Raw genomic sequence first — 21107 nt, forward strand, 5'->3', positions numbered from 1 at the left:
ATGGAGTCCCACATCAGGCTCCTTGTTCAGCAGGAAGCCTACTTCTCCCTCTGCGTGCTGCTCCCCCTGCTTGTGCTCCCTCTCTCTCTGACAAATAAATAAATAAAATCTAAAGGAAAAAAAAAAGACTTAGGAAAATTAGAATGGCAAATATGTTGCAGTGGCAATATTTGGGTATATTAAGTTAAATACAATATATTTGTTTGAGATTTTATTTATTTATTTGACAGACAGAGATTACAAGTAGGCAGAGAGGCAGGCAGAGAGAGAGGAGGAAGCAGGCTCCCCATGGAGTACAGAGCCTGATGTGGGGCTGATCCCGGGAGCCTGGGATCATGACCTGAGCTGAAGGCAGAGGCTTTAACCCACTGAGCCACCCAGGCGCCCCTTGTCTGTTGTTTTTAACAGGGCTGCTGTCTGTTCTTTAGAGGCATATTAGGAACGGGCTCTAAAACAGCTGAGCATGCCCTTTCTCCTAGAACCCAGAATAATTTTCCCAAGACCCATTCCCAGAAACCCAAATGGATAGATCCATTAAACCTGGAAGGCACACCCCGGCTCTTGTCCTGGTCCCCATGCCCCCACTTTGTCCCCACCCCCACTCCTGGAGTCAGCGTGGAAGTTCACAGGATCCAGGACACTCCCTCAAGCCCAGTTCCAAGAATACTGGAGTACTGAGATTAGAAATGTGATGTGGGGTTTAGTTCCTCTAAATAACAGAAATGTACTCTTCAAGTTCCCTTTGCCCCAAATTTATTAATAGCCTGGGGCATCGTAGTTCCTGAGGCTTTGCCTTCCCCAAAATCAAAGAGGGTCTTGGGGTGCCAAGAGGTAGCTCTTGGGCCAAACCAAGCAGATTCATCTATTCCTTCTTTTTAACCAGCGTTCTTCAATACCAGGTCCCACTCTTGCTCAGGAGGAACTCCAGGTTTGGTGGAAGAGAGATTCACGATTTGCTATGGTATCTGTAGAATGGCGCTATGGTTACCCCCCACCCCAAAAAGCACTGTATTGTGGAAAATGGTTAAAAAACAAAATATAGTAATTCCCCGCTCTGTCATGCTGAGCTGTGTGACCTTGGGCAAGTCATGCAACCTCTCTGGATCTCAGGTTTAAGGTCCGCTTAGTGGGGCTAGATTTAAATTTCTGTTTCCTGGGCTCTGAGATATTAGGTTTCGACATCTCTGCCACTAGATACGGGAGAAGGAGGGGTAAGGGAAGACTTCCTGTTAGAAGATTTTAGGAGTCGGGGGTGTAAGAGAGGAGGGAGAAAGGGAAACAAGGGGACGCTTGCGCAGTAAACACCTCACATTTTCTCGCCCCTCCCAACCACTTCTCTGCAGCAGGGAATTGCAGGCTACGCTCCACCTATCCTAGCCCAGCTGAGTGACAACCCCCATTCCCCTTCCTTCTCTACCTATGGTCGCCCTTCTCCCTCCCCCACAACTGCCCAGTCGGGGGTGGGAATAAGGCAGACTGGCGAGTCCGCGGCGCCTGCGTGGGCGATATACCCGCTCATTGGTCATGGTCGACACAAGTCCCGCCTCCTCGAGCCCACTCCCCCGCCTTCCTTCATGTCAATCCCTCCCTTAGCTGGATCCAATCAGCATCGGACCCGGCCGCACAGAGGGGGCGGTCCCACCGCACGTAACCGAACTCCTCCCGTCTCTCGGGCAACGCCCCTTCCCCCCTCCCTTCCTGAGAACGGAAATAGCGGGCCGCTGGGCCAATCGTAGCAGCGTGCCTTTGTCTAGCAACCAATGAGAGAGGAAGTGGGGGGGAGGGGTGAGCCCGAGTCTGAGTGGCAGTAATCCAAGCCAATGGAAAGCTGATAGCTCAGGACGGCGGACGGGAGGGGCGGGACCCGGGGGCGGAGCCGCGGCCTGCCGCCCGCCCGCCCGCCAGCCCGCCCTCCCCCCGCCCCGCGGCCGGCTAGGCTCCTCAGCGCTGCTTGGGGTCTTTTCCTCCCGGTCCCCGCCTGCCAGCTCCCGCCGCGCTGTTCCCTGCCCGGCCAGGCCTGGAGCCGACACCACCGCCGTCATGCCGGCCGTCTCCAAGGGCGATGGGATGCGGGGACTCGCGGTGTTCATCTCCGACATCCGGAACTGTGAGAGCGCGGCCGGGGGACCCTAGAGGGAGGGGGAGTGTGGAATTGAGGGGCTCAGGGATTACAGAGGGGCCCGGGGCATAGAAAGCCATTTCGGTCGTAGAGGGAGAGGATAGAGAGGCCCCGGGGGGAACTTTAGGGTGGGGGGAATGGAGTGACTTAGGGTGTCATAGAGTGCCCCTTGAGGTGACGACACGGAGTGGCTAGAGGCGTCCGCGAGGGTCTTAAAGCAGTGGAAGCTAGTACGGTCTCATGGCTGGGGACATAGAAGTGTCCCCCGGGAATGCTAGAGAGGCTTGGGGAACGTATTAGCGACGGGGTTAGAGAAACCCCGATGTCGGTAGAAAGGGAAGGAGGTACATGGGTGGGGGGGTACCCTGTGGAGCGATAGAGTGGGAGAGGACCAGAGGAGGCCGGGAGAACGTAAAACACGGGAAGCATATGGGGCCGGGCCTCTAGGGCCTGGCTGAGGGGGTGTCACAGAGGGGAAGAGGCTAGGTAGGTCACTGGGGCTCCTGGCTAGTACACAGAGAGGGCCTGGGAGTAATAGAAAGTCCTAGGGGGTTGGGGAGGAGAGATGGGAAGGTGGGGTACTATAGTGGGACCCTGATGAAGGATAGAGGGGCTCCAGGATGGAGGGCGGTGGAGAGTGGGCTAGAAGGGTCACTAGGCGGGGACAATGGATCAAAGAATATAGAGGAGAGGTGCTGCAGATGAAGGGTCTTAGGAAAACCTGAGACAGGAAGTTGGGGGCCTGGAAAAGAAGACATTATAAAGTGGGGGTTTGGGGAATGTGCCAGAATGGGGAGAGCCCAGAGCTCAAAGACCAGCTCAGGAGCCTTAGGAATTTTCAGGGACAAGATCTGGAATCAGGGGGTTGGGGGAGGCCTGGTCCCAGAGAGAGGTCAAAGGTCAGGGAGCAGGCCAGTCCTGAATCTGGAGCCCTCTCCTATCTGACCACATCAATCTGGGCACAGCGATCATCAGGAGGAGGGGTTGTCGTGACGAGGAGAGACCTGGTGCCAAGTCAGCTCCCAATTCCTGGGAGTGGGTGTTGGTGTTTGGCACTGCCAAGAGCTTCAGAGGCTGTATCCGCATGGGCTCTAGGGTCAGCCAGACCTGGGTTTGGGCGCTGTCACTCCCTAGCCATGTGACCTTGAATGGGGTACCTTACCTCTTGATTTCCTCATCTGTCAGGAGGGACTGCTGACTGCACCTTCCTGGTGAGGTTGTTGTGATAATGTGTGTGACTGAGGCCTTTTGCACATTCCAGGCCCTGGACGGTCTTGGGTGTTATTTTTGTCATTCAGTGGATCTGACGCCTGGACTCTCTGTTAGATGCCCAGAGATTATTTTAGAATTTAGTAGGTATGAAAGAACCTGGCACGTAGTAGGTGCTCAGTGAACGAGGGGGGTGGAAGCCATTGGGTGTCAGGTGGAGGAGAGATGTTATGGTTGTTATGGAAAGAGGTGAGTAAGAAGGGGCTGTGGATCAGGTGGGGGGGCCAGCTATCAGGAGTGGGTGTGCATTGCCAGCCATGTGAAGCTGTGTGACTCTGGGCAAGTCACTTAACCTCTCTGAGGCTCAGTTTTCTCTCTTTTTTAAAGATTTGATTATCTTAGAGAGAGAGAGAGATCATGAGTAGGAGGGGCAGAGGGAGAAAGAGAGAGAGAATCTCAAGCAGATTCTGCACTGAGCTCCAAGCCCAACACCAGGGTCAGTCTTACAACTGTGAGGTCATGACATGAGTGGAAATCAGGAATCAGGAGTTGGCCGATCAACTGACTGTGTCACCCAGGCACCCCTAAGGCTCAGTTTTCTTGTCTGCAAACTCCCCTGATAATAGCATCTTCTCTCTGAAGGCTCATTCATTTGTTCATCCAGCAAATAGTTTTTTTTTTTTTTTTTAAAGATTTTATTTATTCATTTGACACAGAGAGATCACAAGTAGGCAGAGAGGCAGGCAGAGAGAGAGAGAGAGGAGGAAGCAGGCTCCCCGCGGAGCAGAGAACCCGATGCGGGACTCGATCCCAGGACCCTGAGATCATGACCTGAGCCGAAGGCAGCGGCTTAACCCACTGAGCCACCCAGGCGCCCCAGCAAATAGTTTTTGATCACTACTTTTTTTTTTTAAGATTTTATTTCTTTATTTGACAGACAGAAATCATAAGCAGGCTCCCTGCTGAGCAGAAAGCCCAATGTGGGGCTTGATCCCAGGATCCTGGGATCATGACCGGAGCTGAAGATAGAGGCTTTAACCCACTGAGCCTCCCAGGCACCCCTGATCACTACGTTTTGACACTGTACCTGGGACCGGGCAATAACAGTGACAAGAATCCCTGGGTTGGGAGCACCCAGGCTGTGAGGGACATAGAAAATAAACACAATAAATGATACATGCCAGAGGGTGACTGGTAGTGGGAAGGAAAGGTGAGGAGGGACCAGGATTGAGATGATGCTTTGGTAGGCCTCACCAAGGAGGTGACACGTGAGTAGACTTTTAAGTGAGGAAACAGGCCCTACAGATTTTGGAGGGAAGGGAGGGTCCAGATAGAGGGATGGTGCGTTCAAAGGTCCTGGGGTTGCAGCATGCTTGGTGTGTGTTCCGGTAAAAGCGAGGGGACCCGTGTGGCTGAAGCTGACTGGGAGAGGGCAGGAGATGAGGGCAGAGAGGGGACAGGGAATGTGGAAGGCCATGTGGGCCTTTATCTGGGTGAAACGAGAGTGGCGGGAAGGTTTAGAGCACAGAGGGGACGTGAGCTGATTGATGTTTTAAAATAATTCCTCCGCTGCCATGAAGAGGACAGACTCGGGAGGTAGTGGTGGAAGCAGGCAGATAATTAGGGGCTGCTGCAGGCATCCAGGTGAGAGATGGTGTTGGCTTGACTGGGGTGAGAAGGCAATGGTGAGAAGTGGTTGGTTTGGGGACAAATTTTGAAGGATTTGCAAGGGGATCGGATGATGGGGCAGGGAAGGAAAGAGAAAACGGGTCAGTGTCAGTGCAGGACCACAGAGGGGGAGACTCTGACTTGGGGCCGGTAGAGGTATTTTGGCCAAATGAGCTGGGGCTAGAGAACCAGGTGTTCTTCTTGTTCCTCGTCTTCTCATCAGTAAATGTCGAATGGCTGATGTGTTTCAAACCTTATAGAAGGTGCTGGGGACACAGTGGTGAACAGGACAGATCTGTCTGTGTCCCTGGGAAGCTCCCAGCCCCATGAAGGAGACAGGTACTTCCCAGAAACCATAGCCGTCCTTCTCACAACCATGTATACAGATGTTCATAGTAGGGTTAGTCACTGTAGCCGGAAAATGGAAGCAAACCACCCAAATGTCCGTCATCGGATGAATGGGTGTACAAGATGGGGTCTGTCACACAGTGACATAGCAAGCCATTAAAATGAATGATCAGAGGTGCCTGGGTGGCTCAGTGGGTTAAGCCTCTCCCGTCGGCTCAGGTCGTGATCCCAGGGTCCTGGGATCGAGCCCCAAGTCGGACTCTCTGCTTCGTGGGGAGCCTGCTTCCTCCTCTCTCTCTCTGTGCCTGCCTCTCTGCCTACTTGTGATTTCTCTTTCTCTGTCAAATAAATAAAATCTTTAAAAATAAAATAAAATAAAATGAACGATCACATGGGGCACCTGGGTGGCTCAGTTGAAGAAGCGTTTGCATTCCAATCCGGTCATGATCCCAGAGTCCTGAGGTTGAGCCCCATGTTGGGCTCTGCGCTCAGTACGGAGTCTCCTTCTCCCTCTCCTTCAGCTCCTCCCCACTGCTTATGCGCTTGCTCTCTCTCTCTCTCTCTTTATCTCAAATTAAAAAAAAAAAAAAAAGAATGACGCACACTACAACATGGATGAACCGTGGTGAAAACCTCATTGTACATGAAAGAAGCCAGACACAAAAGGCCACATACATGATTTCATTTGTATGAGATGCCCAGAACAGGCAAGTCCGTAGAGGTAGAAAGTAGGTTAGTGGCCACCCAGGCCTGAATAGGGAGTGATGGAAGGTGGAGTGATTGCCAGTGAATGTAGGGTTTCTTTTTGGGGGTGATGAGAATGTTCTGGAAGTAGATCATGGTGATTATTGCATGAGACAGTGGATATACCAAAGACCGCCGAATTGCACGCTTTAGAATGGTGAACTTTATGGTATGTGAATCGTATCTCAATTTTTTGTTTTAAGTGGAAAAACCTTGAGCTGTCCTAAGTCAGTGAGAGAGAAGGCCATGTTGTTGAGAGAATGAAGACTGTGTTTGGCTGCATTGCCCAGACAATGTGGCGGGGTTTGCCAGGCCAAGGGAGGTGGGGAAGAGCTCTGAAGACAGAGGGGCAGCCATGCAAAGGTCCTGAGGCCCAGAGGAAACTGAGCTGAGGCCTATGTGCCTGGTGCACAGGAGGGTGGGGTGGCACCTGACATCAGGCAGGTGGACAGAGGCCATGTTGGTGTTTGTCCTGAGAGCACTAGGGAGGGTTTTAAGCAGGAATGAGGGAAAAGAAGGCCTGCAGGTTGTGTGTGAGCCACGGCTCAGAAATGAGCAGGGGGAGGAAGGGGAGGGCTATGGAGTCCTCCTGCTGGAGAGAACCTGAAGACATCTCGGGAGTTCAGCGGGAAGACTGTAGAAGGAGGTGAAAGGGTTTGAAAACCGAGGGCAAGAAAGGGCAAACTGTGCAGATAAGAATGGGAAAGGTTTGGGCTGGGTCCAGCCTGAGGGCATGGTCCTGTGCTGTCTTGAGCGGGAATCTGCCTCTCAACCACTTAATCTGGGAGCTTCCAGGGCCCAAGCTAGGGCTGTCTGGGTGTCTCCTCTCTGGGGCCCCAGCTCTCCCGCAGGCCTGGGGGAAGTTTGCGAGGGAGTGAACCGGAAGGGGGGTCCTGGATTGCCACAGTGCCCTGAGCGCCTCCATTAGGGTAACATCCTACTCCAAATTGTGACCCATTCCTTTTGTGACTTCTCCCCAAGGCCCTGGAGCACAGGCCCTGCTCTGATCCCTCTCTGGGTCCCCAGGAGACTGGGTCCTCAGGAGACATTTGCTGGTTGAAAGAATAAGTGAACAAACGAATGAATGAATGAGCAAACAGAACGGTCTTTACTGCGCACTGATAGAGTGCAAGACACAGCTCTGAGTAAGGGGATTGCAACAGTGAACCGAAGTCCCTCTCCGTGGTCCTCATATTCTAGAGGAAATGGATCAGTACACAAGTAAATATATAGTATTCAGGTGTGCCGGCAGGTTGGGGGAGCAGGGGGTTGAGAGGAAATAAAGCAGGAAAGGGGTATGGGGACAAAGTTAGGGATAGTGCTCTTGTGTAAGCTGTTCAGAGAGTTTCTTGCTGGAAAGGTGACATTGGAGCAAAGCATCAACTTTGGTGGGTGAATTAGGCCTGCACAAATCTGGAGGAGGACATTCTTGGCAGCCTGTGCAAAGGCCCTGAGGCAGGACTGTGCTAGGAAGAATTTGAGGAGGAGGAGCAGCTGGAAGAGGAGGCCGCTGATGGCCGGGAGGCTAGGAGTTGTGGTTAGAGAGGGAACTAGTGAATCTGTAGGGCCCAGAGGATGACAATGAGGGCTTCACCTTTAGTCTGAGCCATCTGGGAGCCATGGAGGGATTCGGAGCCCAGAAGGGACAGGATCTCTCTGGCCTCTGTGTAGAGAGCAGGAAGAATGTAGAGACCACACACACTTTGGTGTGCCATTGGGGGTCCCCACCCTACCCCAGGCCCTGCACTTTAAGGAACGAGCTTTAGGTTATGAGCGTCCTTGAGATGCTGATGACAGACAGCCCCAGGCCTGGCCTCACCCCCTTCTGTGTGTCATCTAGTGAGCTGGGTCCACAATCTGCATTCACCACCTTTCCTGTGCCAAGACTATTCTGAACGTGGGGATGCCCCCTGGGAATGAAGCAGCCACTCTTCCCAGCTCTGGGGTGCTGCATTCTGACCAGAGTACAGACCCAAGGGCTGACTACACCCTTCCCTTAACCCTTAACGTGCCAGGCTGCCTCTTAGGGATGGTCTTTGCAGCTGTGTTCAGTTTGCAGCTGGTTGTTCCAGGAGACTATTTTCTCCCTCAGGGGTGGTGATGACTTTGCTAGCATGAGCACCACATAACCCAGCCGGCCAGATATAGAAGCTGAAATTTTCCAGTAGCCGCATTCCCAAAGTACAGCCAGTAAAATCAGCTTTAATGCATTTTATTTACACCAGCATGTTCACTGGATTATCTGGACGTGTAATCTGTATTTTCGCAATTATTCCTGAGATGGTTTATGTGCCTTTCTCAATGAGGTCACTTTTTTTCACAGACAAACACTTGCTCCGTATTTCAGAGTTTTCAAAACTTTGAGAGTTGAGAAAACAGATTCGTCAAGTGCCCAGCTTGTTCCAAACCTACCTCTTGAGGTGACTGAGCTGAGAATTGGTTTTTAATTTTGGATGTATGGAAAATACGAATTTCATCCCTCCGTAGCACCAACCGTGGGTCAGGTGCCAAGTGGCCCTGTGTGGCCTGTGGCTCCCGCATTGGGCAGCACAGGGCCAACGTGTTCTGGATTCTGTAGTGGCCCAGAGTTAACAGGCATCAGCTTCCAGAACTCTCTGTGGGACTCTGGGCTGTTGGGACTCCTGTGGGAGATGCAGCACAGGGGGTCCTAGTAGAGAGGAACATCTGTTACCCTGTATTGTAAGCAGGAGGTGTCTCCCGCTGAGGTACTAGACCCCAGGGCCTGCTACCTCCCTAAAAGTATCCCAGTCCCGCCAGGGCGGAGGAGCCAGGGTTTTAGGATGCCTTCTGTGGCAGGACAGGCCCACCTGCTGCTGCAGCTTAGCGCCCGCACACGAAGACTTGAGCTCCCGTCACTAGCGGAAGCCCCAAGGTAGGCAGGCAGGTCCTTGCTCAGCCTTTCCTTACCCTGGCCTACAGCAAGCCCTCTTTTCCCTCTGCATGCTCCTCACAATTACAGCTACCAGCGGACAAGGGGCCCTGCAGCCTCCCATGGCTCCCCAGCACTCTGAGAAAACCCGGAAGAGTCTGGGAGGTCTGGGCCCGGATGCTGTGCTAGCCTCCAGGCCTTTATATGGCCTGGAGCACATTTCCCCTTACTTCTGCTTGGTCCAGTGCCACTCCGAATTTTGATCCTCAAATCCCAGGAGCTGTGTACCAGGAAGACTTCCTCCCCTAGTCTGAGTCCCGTCTCCCAGCCCCCATCGCGTTTGCCTGTGTCAAAGTACTCACTTGTCCCCGTCAACCAGCCTCCTTTCCAATCCAGGAGCTCCCCCAGCACAGGGCTCGTGTGACTCATCCCTGAGCCTGGCCCAGGGACTGTTTGAGGATAAGAAATCCCTTTAAAATGCCCAGACACACTTGCATGCCGCCTGTGATGGTGAGCTCATCTCTCTGTCACTGGCTGGCCCTGAGTGCTAGAAAGTCGTTCCTTCCGTTAGCCCAGCTGCCCTCATCCCCTCTCTTCCATGTGTTACCCTCAGTAGCACCCATGTGCTATCTCTGGGCACCCAGGCTACCCCTTGCCTCAAGATCTCTGCAGAGACCTGCCCCTTGCGGGGATGCCCTCCCTCCAAGGCTGCAGCCCCTTCTCTTCTGGAAACCTGATGCTTTTTTCTTTTTTCTCTCTCTGAACTCTTTTTTTTTTTTTTTTTTTTTTAAAGATTATTTATTATTTGAGAGAGAGAGCACAGCGGGGCGGGGGGTGCTGGTGGGAACACGAAAGGGAGAGAGGAAGCAGATTCCCTGTTGAGCAGGGAACCCGATGCGGGGCTCGATCCCAGGACCCTGGCATCATGATCTGAGCCGAAGGCAGATGCTTTACCAGCAGAGCCACTCGGGTGCCCCTGTGAATTTTTTTTTTCCCCTGTGAATTCTTTTTTATAGCAAAGTGTATCAGTTGTGCAGGAAGCAGTATCGAACAGGTGTGGACCGTTAAAGACTAGACTCTTTTAAAGACAAAATACACACACACACACATGTATATTCTCTAAATATCCCTTAAACTGTCCCTATCTGCTTGATGTGGTCTTTTGCATAGCAGACTGCTCATCTGTGAATGTATATTTATATGTAACTTAATATATAAGTATAATAACTTATGTCTGTATATGTACATATGGAGATAGTACATGTACAGAAAAGCCCACAGATCATGAATGTCAGGCTTGATGAACTCTTCCTGACTGAGTACAGTTGCAGAATCAGCCCCCGGAGGCCGAAACGGCATCCCTGACTCCCCAGCCCCGTCCTTGTCCCCTGTCCTCCCCCGCCAGAGATAACTGTAGCTTCATCATCCAACACTGTAGGTTATTTTGCCTGTGTCTTGAAGCTTTTAATAGTGGTTTAAATGAAGCCCAGGGAGTGCTCTGGCCTCAAATTCAATTGCTGTTCAAATGTCTCTCTCTCTGCGATGAAGTTTAAGCAGGTGCTTTGTAATATATGGTCCATTTATAAAAGAGGATTTTTTTTCCCCTGGTCCCTCCAGAATAGTTTCCAGGAGAGCACTTGAAGCAACTGTGGTCATTGTCAGGAATAGACTAGAGCCTGCATGCTGGTTCCCAGGGCTCCCCCCAGCACCCCGCCCCACCCCCAGGCCCGTCCTCAGCAGTGTGGCTTCCTTCTGGCCACACTCACTGGGTGAACTGCTCCTGAACCCTCCTCACCTTTCAGAGCCTCCTCAAATGTCCCCTCCTCCTGGCAGCCGCCACTGAGGTCCTGGCAGCCTCTGTCTCTGTGCGGTTCCCTCAGGTGTGGGGATAGGGCTGGTTGCCTGTGCCCTCTCGGGCCGGGAACCCCCAGGAGCAGATCAGAAGTGCGGGGTCCGTATGGGTCCTGGGTGGGTGCCCAGATCACCCCCATGTGGGCCCCGCACGCCTTGGGAAATGTGTCATTAATAAATGAAGGGTCAGGTGGCTTCTGGGGTCACAGAGGGGAGTTAAGCTCATCCCTGAAGAAATGGCCCTTTCTCACCTGGGTCCCAGAGACCCTCTCCCACCCTCATCCCCGGGCCCTCCACCCCCTTCCTGAGGATGGAGAGCTGCCACTCTACACTACTTAAGGCCCTTAGTCACGTCTTCGTGCCTTTCCTGAGGTTGGCACTTGGTAAGCCCTTGGAACATGGAGTGGCCACCCAGAAGAGTGGCAGGTGGTGGCCCTGCCCTCTAGGGGTTCCTTGTGTGGTCTGGGGGACAGGGGCAGACCCCTGACACCCACAGCAGGTGCTCTGCTGCAGGTGACCCAGGCCGCGTGGGAGCCACACGGGTGGTTTTAACTTTAACAGCAGCCACATTGTTTGTAAAAGAAGAAAGAAGCTGGCAAATTTCATTTTACTAACATGTTTACATAATCTAATACACCAGAATGAGGTCATTTCAACACGCCATCAGGATTTTTAAGCTTTTGATGAGATATTTTGGGTTCTTTTTCTTGCCCCCACTTGATCTTCCAAACCCAGGACGTCTTTGTCGCCTAAACCCCTTCTCAGGCCGGAACAGCCGTATTTCAGGTGCTTAGGAGCTGCCTGTCTGGCGGCTGCCGTATTAGACTGTGCCACTCAGGAGCTGCTCAGCACTGGTCAGAAAGTACTAATCAGGGGGGCTTCCTGGAGTAGGCGGTAGCTGCAGTGAAGCTTGTGGAAGCTTCCCTGGAAGTTGGGAACTGGAGGTGAGGCGGGATCTGTAAAGACAAGGAGAGCTCATACCCTCGCCTGTTCGCTCGTTCACTTGTTGCACATGGCCTCCCAGGTGCCTGGTCACACGCTTGGGGACACGGATGACACGGCCATGGGTCTGAACAGGCCTCTGCCCTTCAGATGAGCGCATACTTATTAAGCACTTGCTGTATGCCAGGCACTGTGCTCGTGGTGCTCATAATCTGCAGTGGGAGCCGGAGTTGGACCGTAAATGTAAAGACAATGGTAACATGGTGTGAAATGTCCTGGGGAGGGTTTTTTTGTTTTTTTTTTTAATGATGGAAACAAGTATAAGGCATTGGCTTGAAAGAACTGGTCAGAAAAGCCTCTCAGCGGAGGCGACAAAAGCTGAGACCCAAGTGCCAAGGAGAGAACCTGAGAGATGGGCCCAGGCGGAGTCTCCCTGAGATAGGAAGGAACGTGGTGTGTCCATGGACGCGGTGGAGGCCAGTGGGGCAGAACACACAGTAACGTAGGGAGGGGTGACGTTGGTGGGTGGCCAGGGCAGGGCCAGAGGGCTCGGTAGCCACGGGCTGGGTTCCCCCAGCAGGGAGGCAGGGAGGTCAGAAAGGAGGCTGCTGCTGTGATCTGGGTGAGGAGGTCGTGGTGGCAGTCCCATGTCCTGATGGTCAAGCCGAGGGGACTATCAGGTAGAGCCCCCGGGGTTCTGTCTGGATGAGCTGAGTGAGCCGGTCAAGGACAAGATGGTGAAGTCTGGCTCCAGGGGAACTGGGGGACATGGGGAGGGACATGGCAAGCAGCGGGGGTGCCCAAGACCTGGTCACCGTCCTGTTAGATTGCCCTGACGGAGGTGCTGGGCATCAGGGGGCCCAGGACCCAGCCTGTGGGGTCAGGGAAAGCCCTCTAGACTCTCCCAGAAGTGGATCTTGTCAGAAGTGTAGGAATGTTGATGACCAGCTGGGGAGAGGTAGGCAGCCAAGAGATGGAAGAAGTGGGTGTGTGGGGCTGGCAGCTGAGGACCGAAGGATGTGAGGAGAGATAGGAAGGGAGGGGGCGATCTCAGCACCCAAGGATCTGGCCTGGTGACTGGGAGGCAGTGGGACCTTTGTAACACCAGAGCAGGTTTTCAGAAGATGCTGAGTTCGGGGTTGTCGTGGGGGTGAGAGTCCCCGGGGACAGCTGGAAGGTAGCTGAGCCTGTCCATCCGTCCGTCCTTCCTTCCTTCCTTCCTTCCTTCCCTGATCACATATTTCTTGCCAGACCAGTTCTGGGGGCTGGTGGTGGAGGCATAAGTGGCTCTGTGGGCGGACACAGGAGCCCTGAGGACCAGTACAGTTCGGGGACTGCAGTGAGAGGAAGAAGGGAGCAAGTCAGAGATCACCCCATAATGTGTGCCAGTCTTCTCTGCGTTGGAAAGACCATTGAGCCATGGTTCTCACCTCTGTGAGGCTCCCAGCTAGAGATGGGGCCCACCCAGACTTGGCCCCAGACCCAGGGCCCCGGGACCCCAGCTGGGAGGGGCCTTGCCAAGGAAAGAGAGCATAGGGGGTTTAGCTGTCTGGGACCCTCGTCATCTGGCCTGCCCTCTCCTCCCCAGGTAAGAGCAAGGAGGCAGAGATTAAGAGAATCAACAAGGAACTGGCCAACATCCGCTCCAAGTTCAAAGGTAGGCTGGAGGCCTGGTCCCGGGTCTGAGGGGGGAGGGTCTGGGAACTAGGATACTTGGGACTTATAGGTATGATCCTTCCTCATTCTCTCCCCTCTTTCCTCCTTCCTCTGGCCCTAGGGGACAAAGCCTTGGATGGCTACAGTAAGAAAAAATATGTGTGTAAACTGCTGTTCATCTTCCTGCTTGGCCACGACATTGACTTTGGGCACATGGAAGCCGTGAACCTGCTCAGCTCCAACAAGTACACGGAGAAGCAGATAGTGAGTCTGGGGAGGAAGGACTGGGGGCCTCAATTCCTGGGTCTGAGGGAGGAGGGGGCTGGAAGTACAGACTCCGGGGAGGAAGGATCGGGGCCTTCGACCCATTAACCACAAGGCTCCCAACAGCCCCCACCTCCTTCCTCGCCCAGGGTTACCTCTTCATCTCGGTTCTGGTGAACTCAAACTCCGAGCTGATCCGGCTCATCAACAATGCCATCAAGAATGACCTGGCCAGCCGCAACCCGACCTTCATGTGCCTGGCCCTGCACTGCATCGCCAATGTGGGCAGCCGCGAGATGGGCGAGGCCTTTGCCGCCGACATCCCACGCATCCTGGTGGCTGGGTGAGGCACTGGCGACCCGGGTGGGCTGGGGTCTGGAATGGAATAGATGAGGCCCAACAAGGATGAGGCCAAGGTCGAGGGTCAGAGAGATTGCATCACCTGCGCAAGGTGTCCTGGCCAGGAAGTGGGGGCGTTGCGGGGCTGAGAGTCTGTTGGCGGCTCCACGGTTCTCTTGTCATTTCACCAAGCCAACTCAGCGGTGTGATGCAGTCTCCCAGCAGATCTGATAGGGTGTCTGTCTGATTAACTAACCTTTAAGACCTACTGTAGAAGAGGGGATAACCGTAAGTTCTGCTGGAGACAGCCCTCCAGAACTGCTGTATTTTCATTCATTCATTCAGCAAACATCTTTTGGGCATCTGTTATAGGCACCGTGTTGTGCTGATTGCTGGGAATATAGTCATGACCAGAAGTAGACATGGCATCGTCTTCCCAATCATTGGTGGTCCAGAGTGGGAAACAAAGACTGATTGATACTTGCAGGGTGGAATGTACAATTCCTCACGGAACCATGCTGTTGGGGCACATGAGCCCTTTAGGACATTTAGCTGGATGCCTGACCTAGTCTTGGGGATCAGGGAGGGCTTCCTGGAGGAAGTGACATCAGGCTTAGACCTGGGTGAGGAGGAGTTTTGGCTGTACTGGGGTCAGCCTATGTGATTATCCTGAGGCAGGAGGTCATTCGTCACATATTTTTTGAGTCCCTGTGATGTGCTAGGCCCTCTCATGGGTTTGGGGAGGCAGGAGGGAGAAGCAAGGACTGTTATGCCTACCCTCAGGAAGCTTACATCTAACAGGAAGCTTACAGGAGAGGATACCCAAAGAGCAAACATATACATAAAAAAGTAAGATGAGTTCAGATAGTAATCAATGCTATGAAGGAAATAAAACTGGGTAGTGGGGGCAGTGGGGTGGGGGGGTGTGGTGAAACTACTTAAATATACTCCTCAGGGGGGATCTCTCCAAGAAGGTGACTTGCAGTTGAGACTGGAATGATGAGAAGATAGTTATTTTAGAATGTTGGCAAGTGTCCCAAGCGAAAGGAGCAACAAGTGCAAAGGCCCTGAGGCATGAGCCTTCTGTATTCAAGGAACCAAGAGATAGTCTTTGTGGCTGGAGGGCAGTGAACAAGAGACAGAGTAAGGGGAGTTTGGATTTTATTTTCGTTGAAATGGAAGGAGTTGGTGTGTGTTAAGTGGGCACGTGACATGATGGGCTTTGTATTTTTAGAAGATCACTCAGCTTGGTATGGGGGAAGGTATGACTTATATTTCTGGCAATATGGTAGACTAGATTCCTGACTAATGCTCTCACTGAAACCTAACAATGTGGGATAAAAGAGGAAAGGAAGTACTCCAGTGCATTTAAGGAACGTACAGGCCACAAGCTAAGAGGGGCCTGGCACCTGGGGAGATGGGGAGAGGGCCAAAGCCAGAGTTTGCCTAGAAGGCGAACCTAGATATTGGCCCTGCAGCCTCTGGGAACAGGATACAAAGCTTGTCTGAGGAGAAGCTCCAGAGACAACACTTCAAAGTGAGGGTGACCTAGAAATAAATCCCCTTGGGGACTATAAGCAAAATTACCTGTTTCAGACCTTGGCACAGAGCAGCCCACACACTGGTTTTCAGCCTGATTTTCCCCTACCTGGGTTGTCTACAAATTCTTAAGCCAAACTTTAAAGTGATTTAAGCAATTAGTAGCCCAGTGCCCGAGAGAGGCAAACAAGCCTTTTCAGGAGAAACCCGCCTTCACCACAGAAGCCCTAAGTTACGTGAGTAATGCGCAATCAAAAGTCACCAAACACAGGCCACACAACACCATGAGGGAGAACCAGCAGAAGGAAAAGGAAAGTAATAGTAGAATTGGAATATTCATATAGGATGTAAAATAAATATGTTTAATATGTTTCAATAAATAAGAAAACAATTTAAAAATGGAAATGCAAGCAAATTCAAAAAAGAAATGGAGACATTTTTTTAAGCCATCTAGCTTAGCGGCAAGATGGACAGAGCCAAAGCAGAGTGAGTGAACAGGAGGTAGAACTGAAGAAATGATTCCAAACGCAGCCCAGAGAAAAAGAGATGGAAGATTCCAAGAGAGATTAAGAATCACGGAAGATGGAGAGGTCTAATGTAATGCTGTTTAGAGCTCTAGAGGGACACCTAGCTGGCTTAGTGGCTAGAACATGTGACTCTTGATCTGGTGGTTGTGAGTTCCAGTTCCAGTTATAAACACTGGGGTTAGAGGTTATTTAAAAACCTTTAGAAGGGGGCGCCTGGGTGGCTCAGTTGGTTGGACGACTGCCTTCGGTTCAGGTCATGATCCTTGAGTCCCAGGATCAAGTCCCACATCAGGCTCCCAGCTCCATGGGAAGTTTGCTTCTCCCTCTGACCTTCTCCTCGCTCATGTTCTCTCTCACTGTCTCTCTCTCAAATAAATAAATAAAAACCTTTAGAGGGACGCCTTGGTGGCTCAGTTGGTTAAGTGGCTGCCTTCAGCTCAGGTCATGATCCCAGTGTCCTGGGATCGAGTCCTGCTTCGGGCTCCTTGCTCAGTAGGGAGCCTGCTTCTCCCTCTGCCTCTGCCTGCCATTCTGCCTGCCTGTGCTTGCTCTTTCTCTCTCTCTCTGACAAATAAGTAAATAAAATCTTTAAAAAACAAAAACAAACAAACAAAAAAACCTTTAGAGCTCTAGGAAGGGGAGGGAGAGAATATAACAGAGGTGTTGTTTGAACGGATAACGCCGGAGAATATAGCCTAGAACGAAGAAAGAAGCTGATCCTCTGAGTCAAGTAGCTTAAGAACCCAGCAGCAGAACTAGAGACTGGGGTGTGGGTGGTGGCAGGGAGACCACTGAGACTGTTACCGTCCAGGTCTGAGCTAATGGTGGCTGGGACCCCGGTAGTAGCCGTAGAAGACGTCACTGGGTACATTCCGGAAGTGAAGCCGACAGGACGGGTTACATGGGGTAGGAAAGCAAGAGGGGGGCAGCTCGAACAGGTGGGTGGATGACGAAGCCTGGGGAGAAGCAGGGGAGTGAGAGGCAGGCCCCAAGCCGGGTTTGGCCCCGCTAGATGCGAGGTGCCTGGTGGACACCAGGGCAGAGATGTCCCATAGGCAACTGGACGGCAGGGAGTTGGGGCCAGGGAGGGAACTAGCGAGAGGGGGCTAAAAATAGAACTCGAGCCACACACCCACTCTGTGGTTCTAGTCGCCACATCAAAATGAAAACAAACAGGCGAAACCTCTTTTAATATTTTAATTTAACCTAATCCATCTGAAATATGTTCATTTTGACACTGGATCTAACTGAAATTTTCTGTATAATTGTTCATGTCATCACCACACGTGAGGGATGAGAAGCGACCTAAGGCTAAGCCCTGGCGTGTGCTCTGTGGCCTTTTGGGTCTGGCTTTTTCCCCACCTGGTGGAACGTTTTCGAGGTTCTTCCGTGTAGTATGTTGCTCTGCTTCTTTCCTTTTTTATGGCCCAGTAATACCCTTCTGCTGTCGAGGGACCACGTTTTAGTTACCCACTCATCAAAAAGATTCTGTTTGACTCTTAGGAATATTGTACAAATACATTGTGTGAACCTGGTTTTCAGCTCTTACGGGCAGACGCCTGCGCGCGGATTGCTGGGTCATGTGGTACCATGACTTTTTTTCTTTTTCTTTCTTTTTTTTTTTTTTTTTAAGAAAGGGAACAATTGAATTCCCCTTTCACGTCCCCTGCAGCATCTCCATCTCCCCGCCCCCCGTGGCCTGTATTCGATGGTGGTTATTCCCACGTACCTCCCTGTTCTTCTGTACCTGCACACATGCCCCTGTGTGCTGTAGTAGCCGTAAGCCTTACCTCCTCGGTGGAGAGTCTCCGGTTAAGCAAGGCGATAAACAGCTCTTAGTCCTCCGTTCGGGATCTGGTGGGTGTTCCCTCCCCTGTAGCTGGAGGGAACGGTAGAGGTCATCTCCTTCAAGGGCTTGAGAAACACGTCGAACAGAGCCTGGCCCGGGGTCGAGGCTCGTGCTGTGCGCTGTGACGATGGTGGAAAGGCCATGGGATGGGGCACCATTCTACTGCTCTTGGACAGACCTTCTACTGGTTTTGGTTTTGAGCTGATGATGGTCAGACGTTCTGGCGCCGGGACCTTGAACATGGATGCGTGCCCGCCCCCAGGGTGGGTGTCCAGGAGCAGCCTCGCTGGGCTGGGTCTGCGTCACTCCCGGTGACCCCGCTCCTCTCCTGAGGGCCTGTCCCCACATCTCCTCGAGGGCTGCTGTGTCCGAGGCTCGGCCAGCATGCGCGTGTCCACCTGGCTGGAGGGAGGAAACAACACTGCCTCATCGCTACCGTTCGTGTTTCCCCTGCAAATCCAGCAAAACCCCCTTTCACCTGGCCTTTGACTTGCTCAGTCACCCCTCCTGGGGCTTCCCTCTGTGTCCTTTGCCGAGGCTTCAGATGGGTCCTCTCCTGGAGGCCGCAGCGTAGGCGGTCAGAACAGCTCCCTGCACCCCCTCTGTGCCCGAGGCTGTGTTGGCTTCCGGTCCATGGTGTTCTTTCTTCACCCCCCAAGTCCTCTTGCAGAGGAAACTGCCCATCAGAGAGTCAGTGGCCTCTCGCAGGCGCGTGCTCCACCAGTCAGGACCTCAAGCATACGTGTCTGGCCCCAGTTCCTCGGTTTGTGGTGGAGAGATAAACAAGTTAGTCCCAGACTGTGCCTGGCTCAGTGCCGGGAGGAGCGGGAGGACCCTGGCTGGTGCTTTTCCTGCTGTCACCCCAGTATTGGTGCTTCCCTGCTCGCCACCTGCAGCGACTCCTTCTCCCCCTGGGTAAAAAGCAGGGTTGGCACCATGGCCCTTGATGCCTGGCATGGTTTGGCCCTGTCCCCCAGTCCCTCTGTCCCATCTCCCGGCCTCTCCCCCTCCACTTCTCGCTCGCTCACAGCAGCCGCACACAAGCCTGCGGCCACCTCATGGCCTCCACACAGGCTGTGGCCTCTCCCCGAGATGGGCTGTGCAAAGATTTTCGGGATTTTCTCACTAAGCTCAGCTTTCCATTCACCTCCCACCTCGTCAGAGAGCCCTTCTTGCAAAATAGCGTAAGTGGTGCTCCTTGTGCCTGTGCTCATTGGCACCGTAGCACTGACACTGGATGGTGTCTGGTGCGTGTGCTGGGATCCGGGCTGCCTGGCTGGGAGGTTAGCTCTGTGAGGACAGACGTTTGGACCAGTCTGTCCACCCCTCTGTCCACAGTGCCTCCAGCAGAGCCTGCTGCCCGGAGGTGCTCCGGAAGCATTCGGTAAGCGAGTGAAGGTGCACAGGCAGGCTTGGTGGTTGGCGGAGTTCTGCCAATGACCCCAACGCTGCCGAGATGGAGCCTATCTTGCAGATAAAAAAAACGGAGGTTTGGTGCGTGATGAGGCCAGCACCAGAGTGGATCTCTGGTCCCCCGGCTCCCCCACCTGCTGCTGGCCACCCTTCCTGGGAGGAGCGGAAGAGGAAGGAAGGTCTGTGTGGGGCTGGGGAAGCGCTGACCTCCCCCCACCCAATTGTGTCACCACAGGGATAGCATGGACAGTGTGAAACAGAGCGCGGCCCTGTGCCTGCTGCGGCTGTACAAGGCCTCGCCCGACTTGGTACCCATGGGCGAGTGGACGGCCCGGGTGGTGCACCTGCTAAATGACCAGCACATGGTGAGCCCCGGGCCTGGCGCCTGGACGCCCCGGGCAGCCGCCTTCCAGAGCCATCCCTACTCACCCAGAGACCCTTCTGCCTTAGACGCTTATTGTGGAAACCTGGGGGATGTCCCACTTCTGCCCCAATTCCCACCTGGATGCCCAGGGCCTCCCACCTCTGTCCCTGCCTTTACTCAGGTACTTAGAGATCTTGGTCTGGCGTCCTGAGTACCTATCACACACCCAAGTATCCAGAAACCCCCATGCCCATCCCTGATACCCTCCCCCACCCCAACTACCCAGGGATCCTGTCCAGTGTCCCCTGCACCCATCATCCACCCAGCCCTTGAGTCTCTGCTTTCAGATCCATAGGCTGGACACTTGTCCCCAGGCTGACCACCCCCTGCAGCCCTGACCCGCCACTTCTCTGCCTCTGCAGGGTGTGGTCACGGCAGCTGTCAGTCTCATCACCTGTCTTTGCAAGAAGAACCCGGACGACTTCAAGACCTGCATATCCCTGGCCGTGTCTCGCCTGAGCCGGGTGGGTGTGGTCTCATCGTGGGGTGTGGGAGGGGGCCCTGGCACCTGTGTCCTCTGGAGCAACTCCCTGGTCCCCCTCACTGTCCCTGAGAAGCAGCCCAGCACAGTGGTTATGAACTCAGCCTCTGAGCTGGGCTCATCCTGGCCCACACAGCTCATTCCTGCTGTGTGGCCTGGACAAGCGGTTTCTTTCACCTCTGGTCCTCACTGACCCCATCTGTTCACTGGGGACAATACCAGGCCCGGTTCACAGTGTAGCTACTGTCAGTCGGTGTGTATAATGTCAGTATGGGCCTGGGCATCATTGAGCACCCACGGGGTGTGAGTGTCTTTCCTGATTTCCTCCCCCTTACCCCACTGTCTCTTGCTTCCTCCTGCATTCCCTGCTCTGTCTCCTGTTCCTTTTTCTCGAACCTCTCCATTCCCCTCCTTCCTTCTGTTTGTCTCACCATCTTCGCCCCTGTCCTGGGAGCATGCCCAAGGCTGCCGGTGTACCAGGCTCTGGGGACACAGATGAGTCAGAGCCGAGCCCTCCAGGAGCTCCCTGTCCTGTTGGTGGGGAGAAATGTGGCAGGGCAGGCTGGACAACACAGATTTTCATAAAAAGGGTGATCTGGGCTGTCATGAAGGTAGTACAGGACATTGTAGACCCCAAAGGAGGCATTTACCCCAGCCTGGAAGTCTAGGAAGGCTTCCTGGGAGAGGTGATCCCTGAATGAAGACATGGAGTGAATTCAGTATTCCCTGGGCAAGTCAGAGGAGGCCGAGATTCACAGGCAGAGAGGACAGATGCACCAGGTCATTCAGTCACTTTGTCATCGATTCACCATACGCCCGAATACTCGCGTGCGCCGGGCTGGCC

At 53.4% G+C, this 21107-nt stretch overlaps 1 protein-coding gene across 2 annotated transcripts in view; it reads left to right on the forward strand.

The window, feature by feature from the left end:
* Window positions 1-1902: 1902 nt before the first annotated feature.
* AP2A1 (adaptor related protein complex 2 subunit alpha 1) overlaps window positions 1903-21107 on the forward strand; it is a 29939-nt gene continuing 10734 nt past the window's right edge. For both annotated transcript variants that reach the window (XM_032323203.1, XM_032323204.1), the window contains exons 1-6: window positions 1903-2107; window positions 13360-13428; window positions 13549-13691; window positions 13841-14034; window positions 19594-19723; window positions 20145-20246. In XM_032323203.1, the coding sequence (XP_032179094.1) occupies window positions 2041-2107; window positions 13360-13428; window positions 13549-13691; window positions 13841-14034; window positions 19594-19723; window positions 20145-20246 (705 nt within the window). In that variant the 5' untranslated portion in view covers window positions 1903-2040. The remainder of the gene's footprint in view (window positions 2108-13359; window positions 13429-13548; window positions 13692-13840; window positions 14035-19593; window positions 19724-20144; window positions 20247-21107) is intronic.

This window comes from Mustela erminea, chromosome 19, assembly GCF_009829155.1.
Source record: "Mustela erminea isolate mMusErm1 chromosome 19, mMusErm1.Pri, whole genome shotgun sequence".
NCBI classification, from domain to species: domain Eukaryota; kingdom Metazoa; phylum Chordata; class Mammalia; order Carnivora; family Mustelidae; genus Mustela; species Mustela erminea.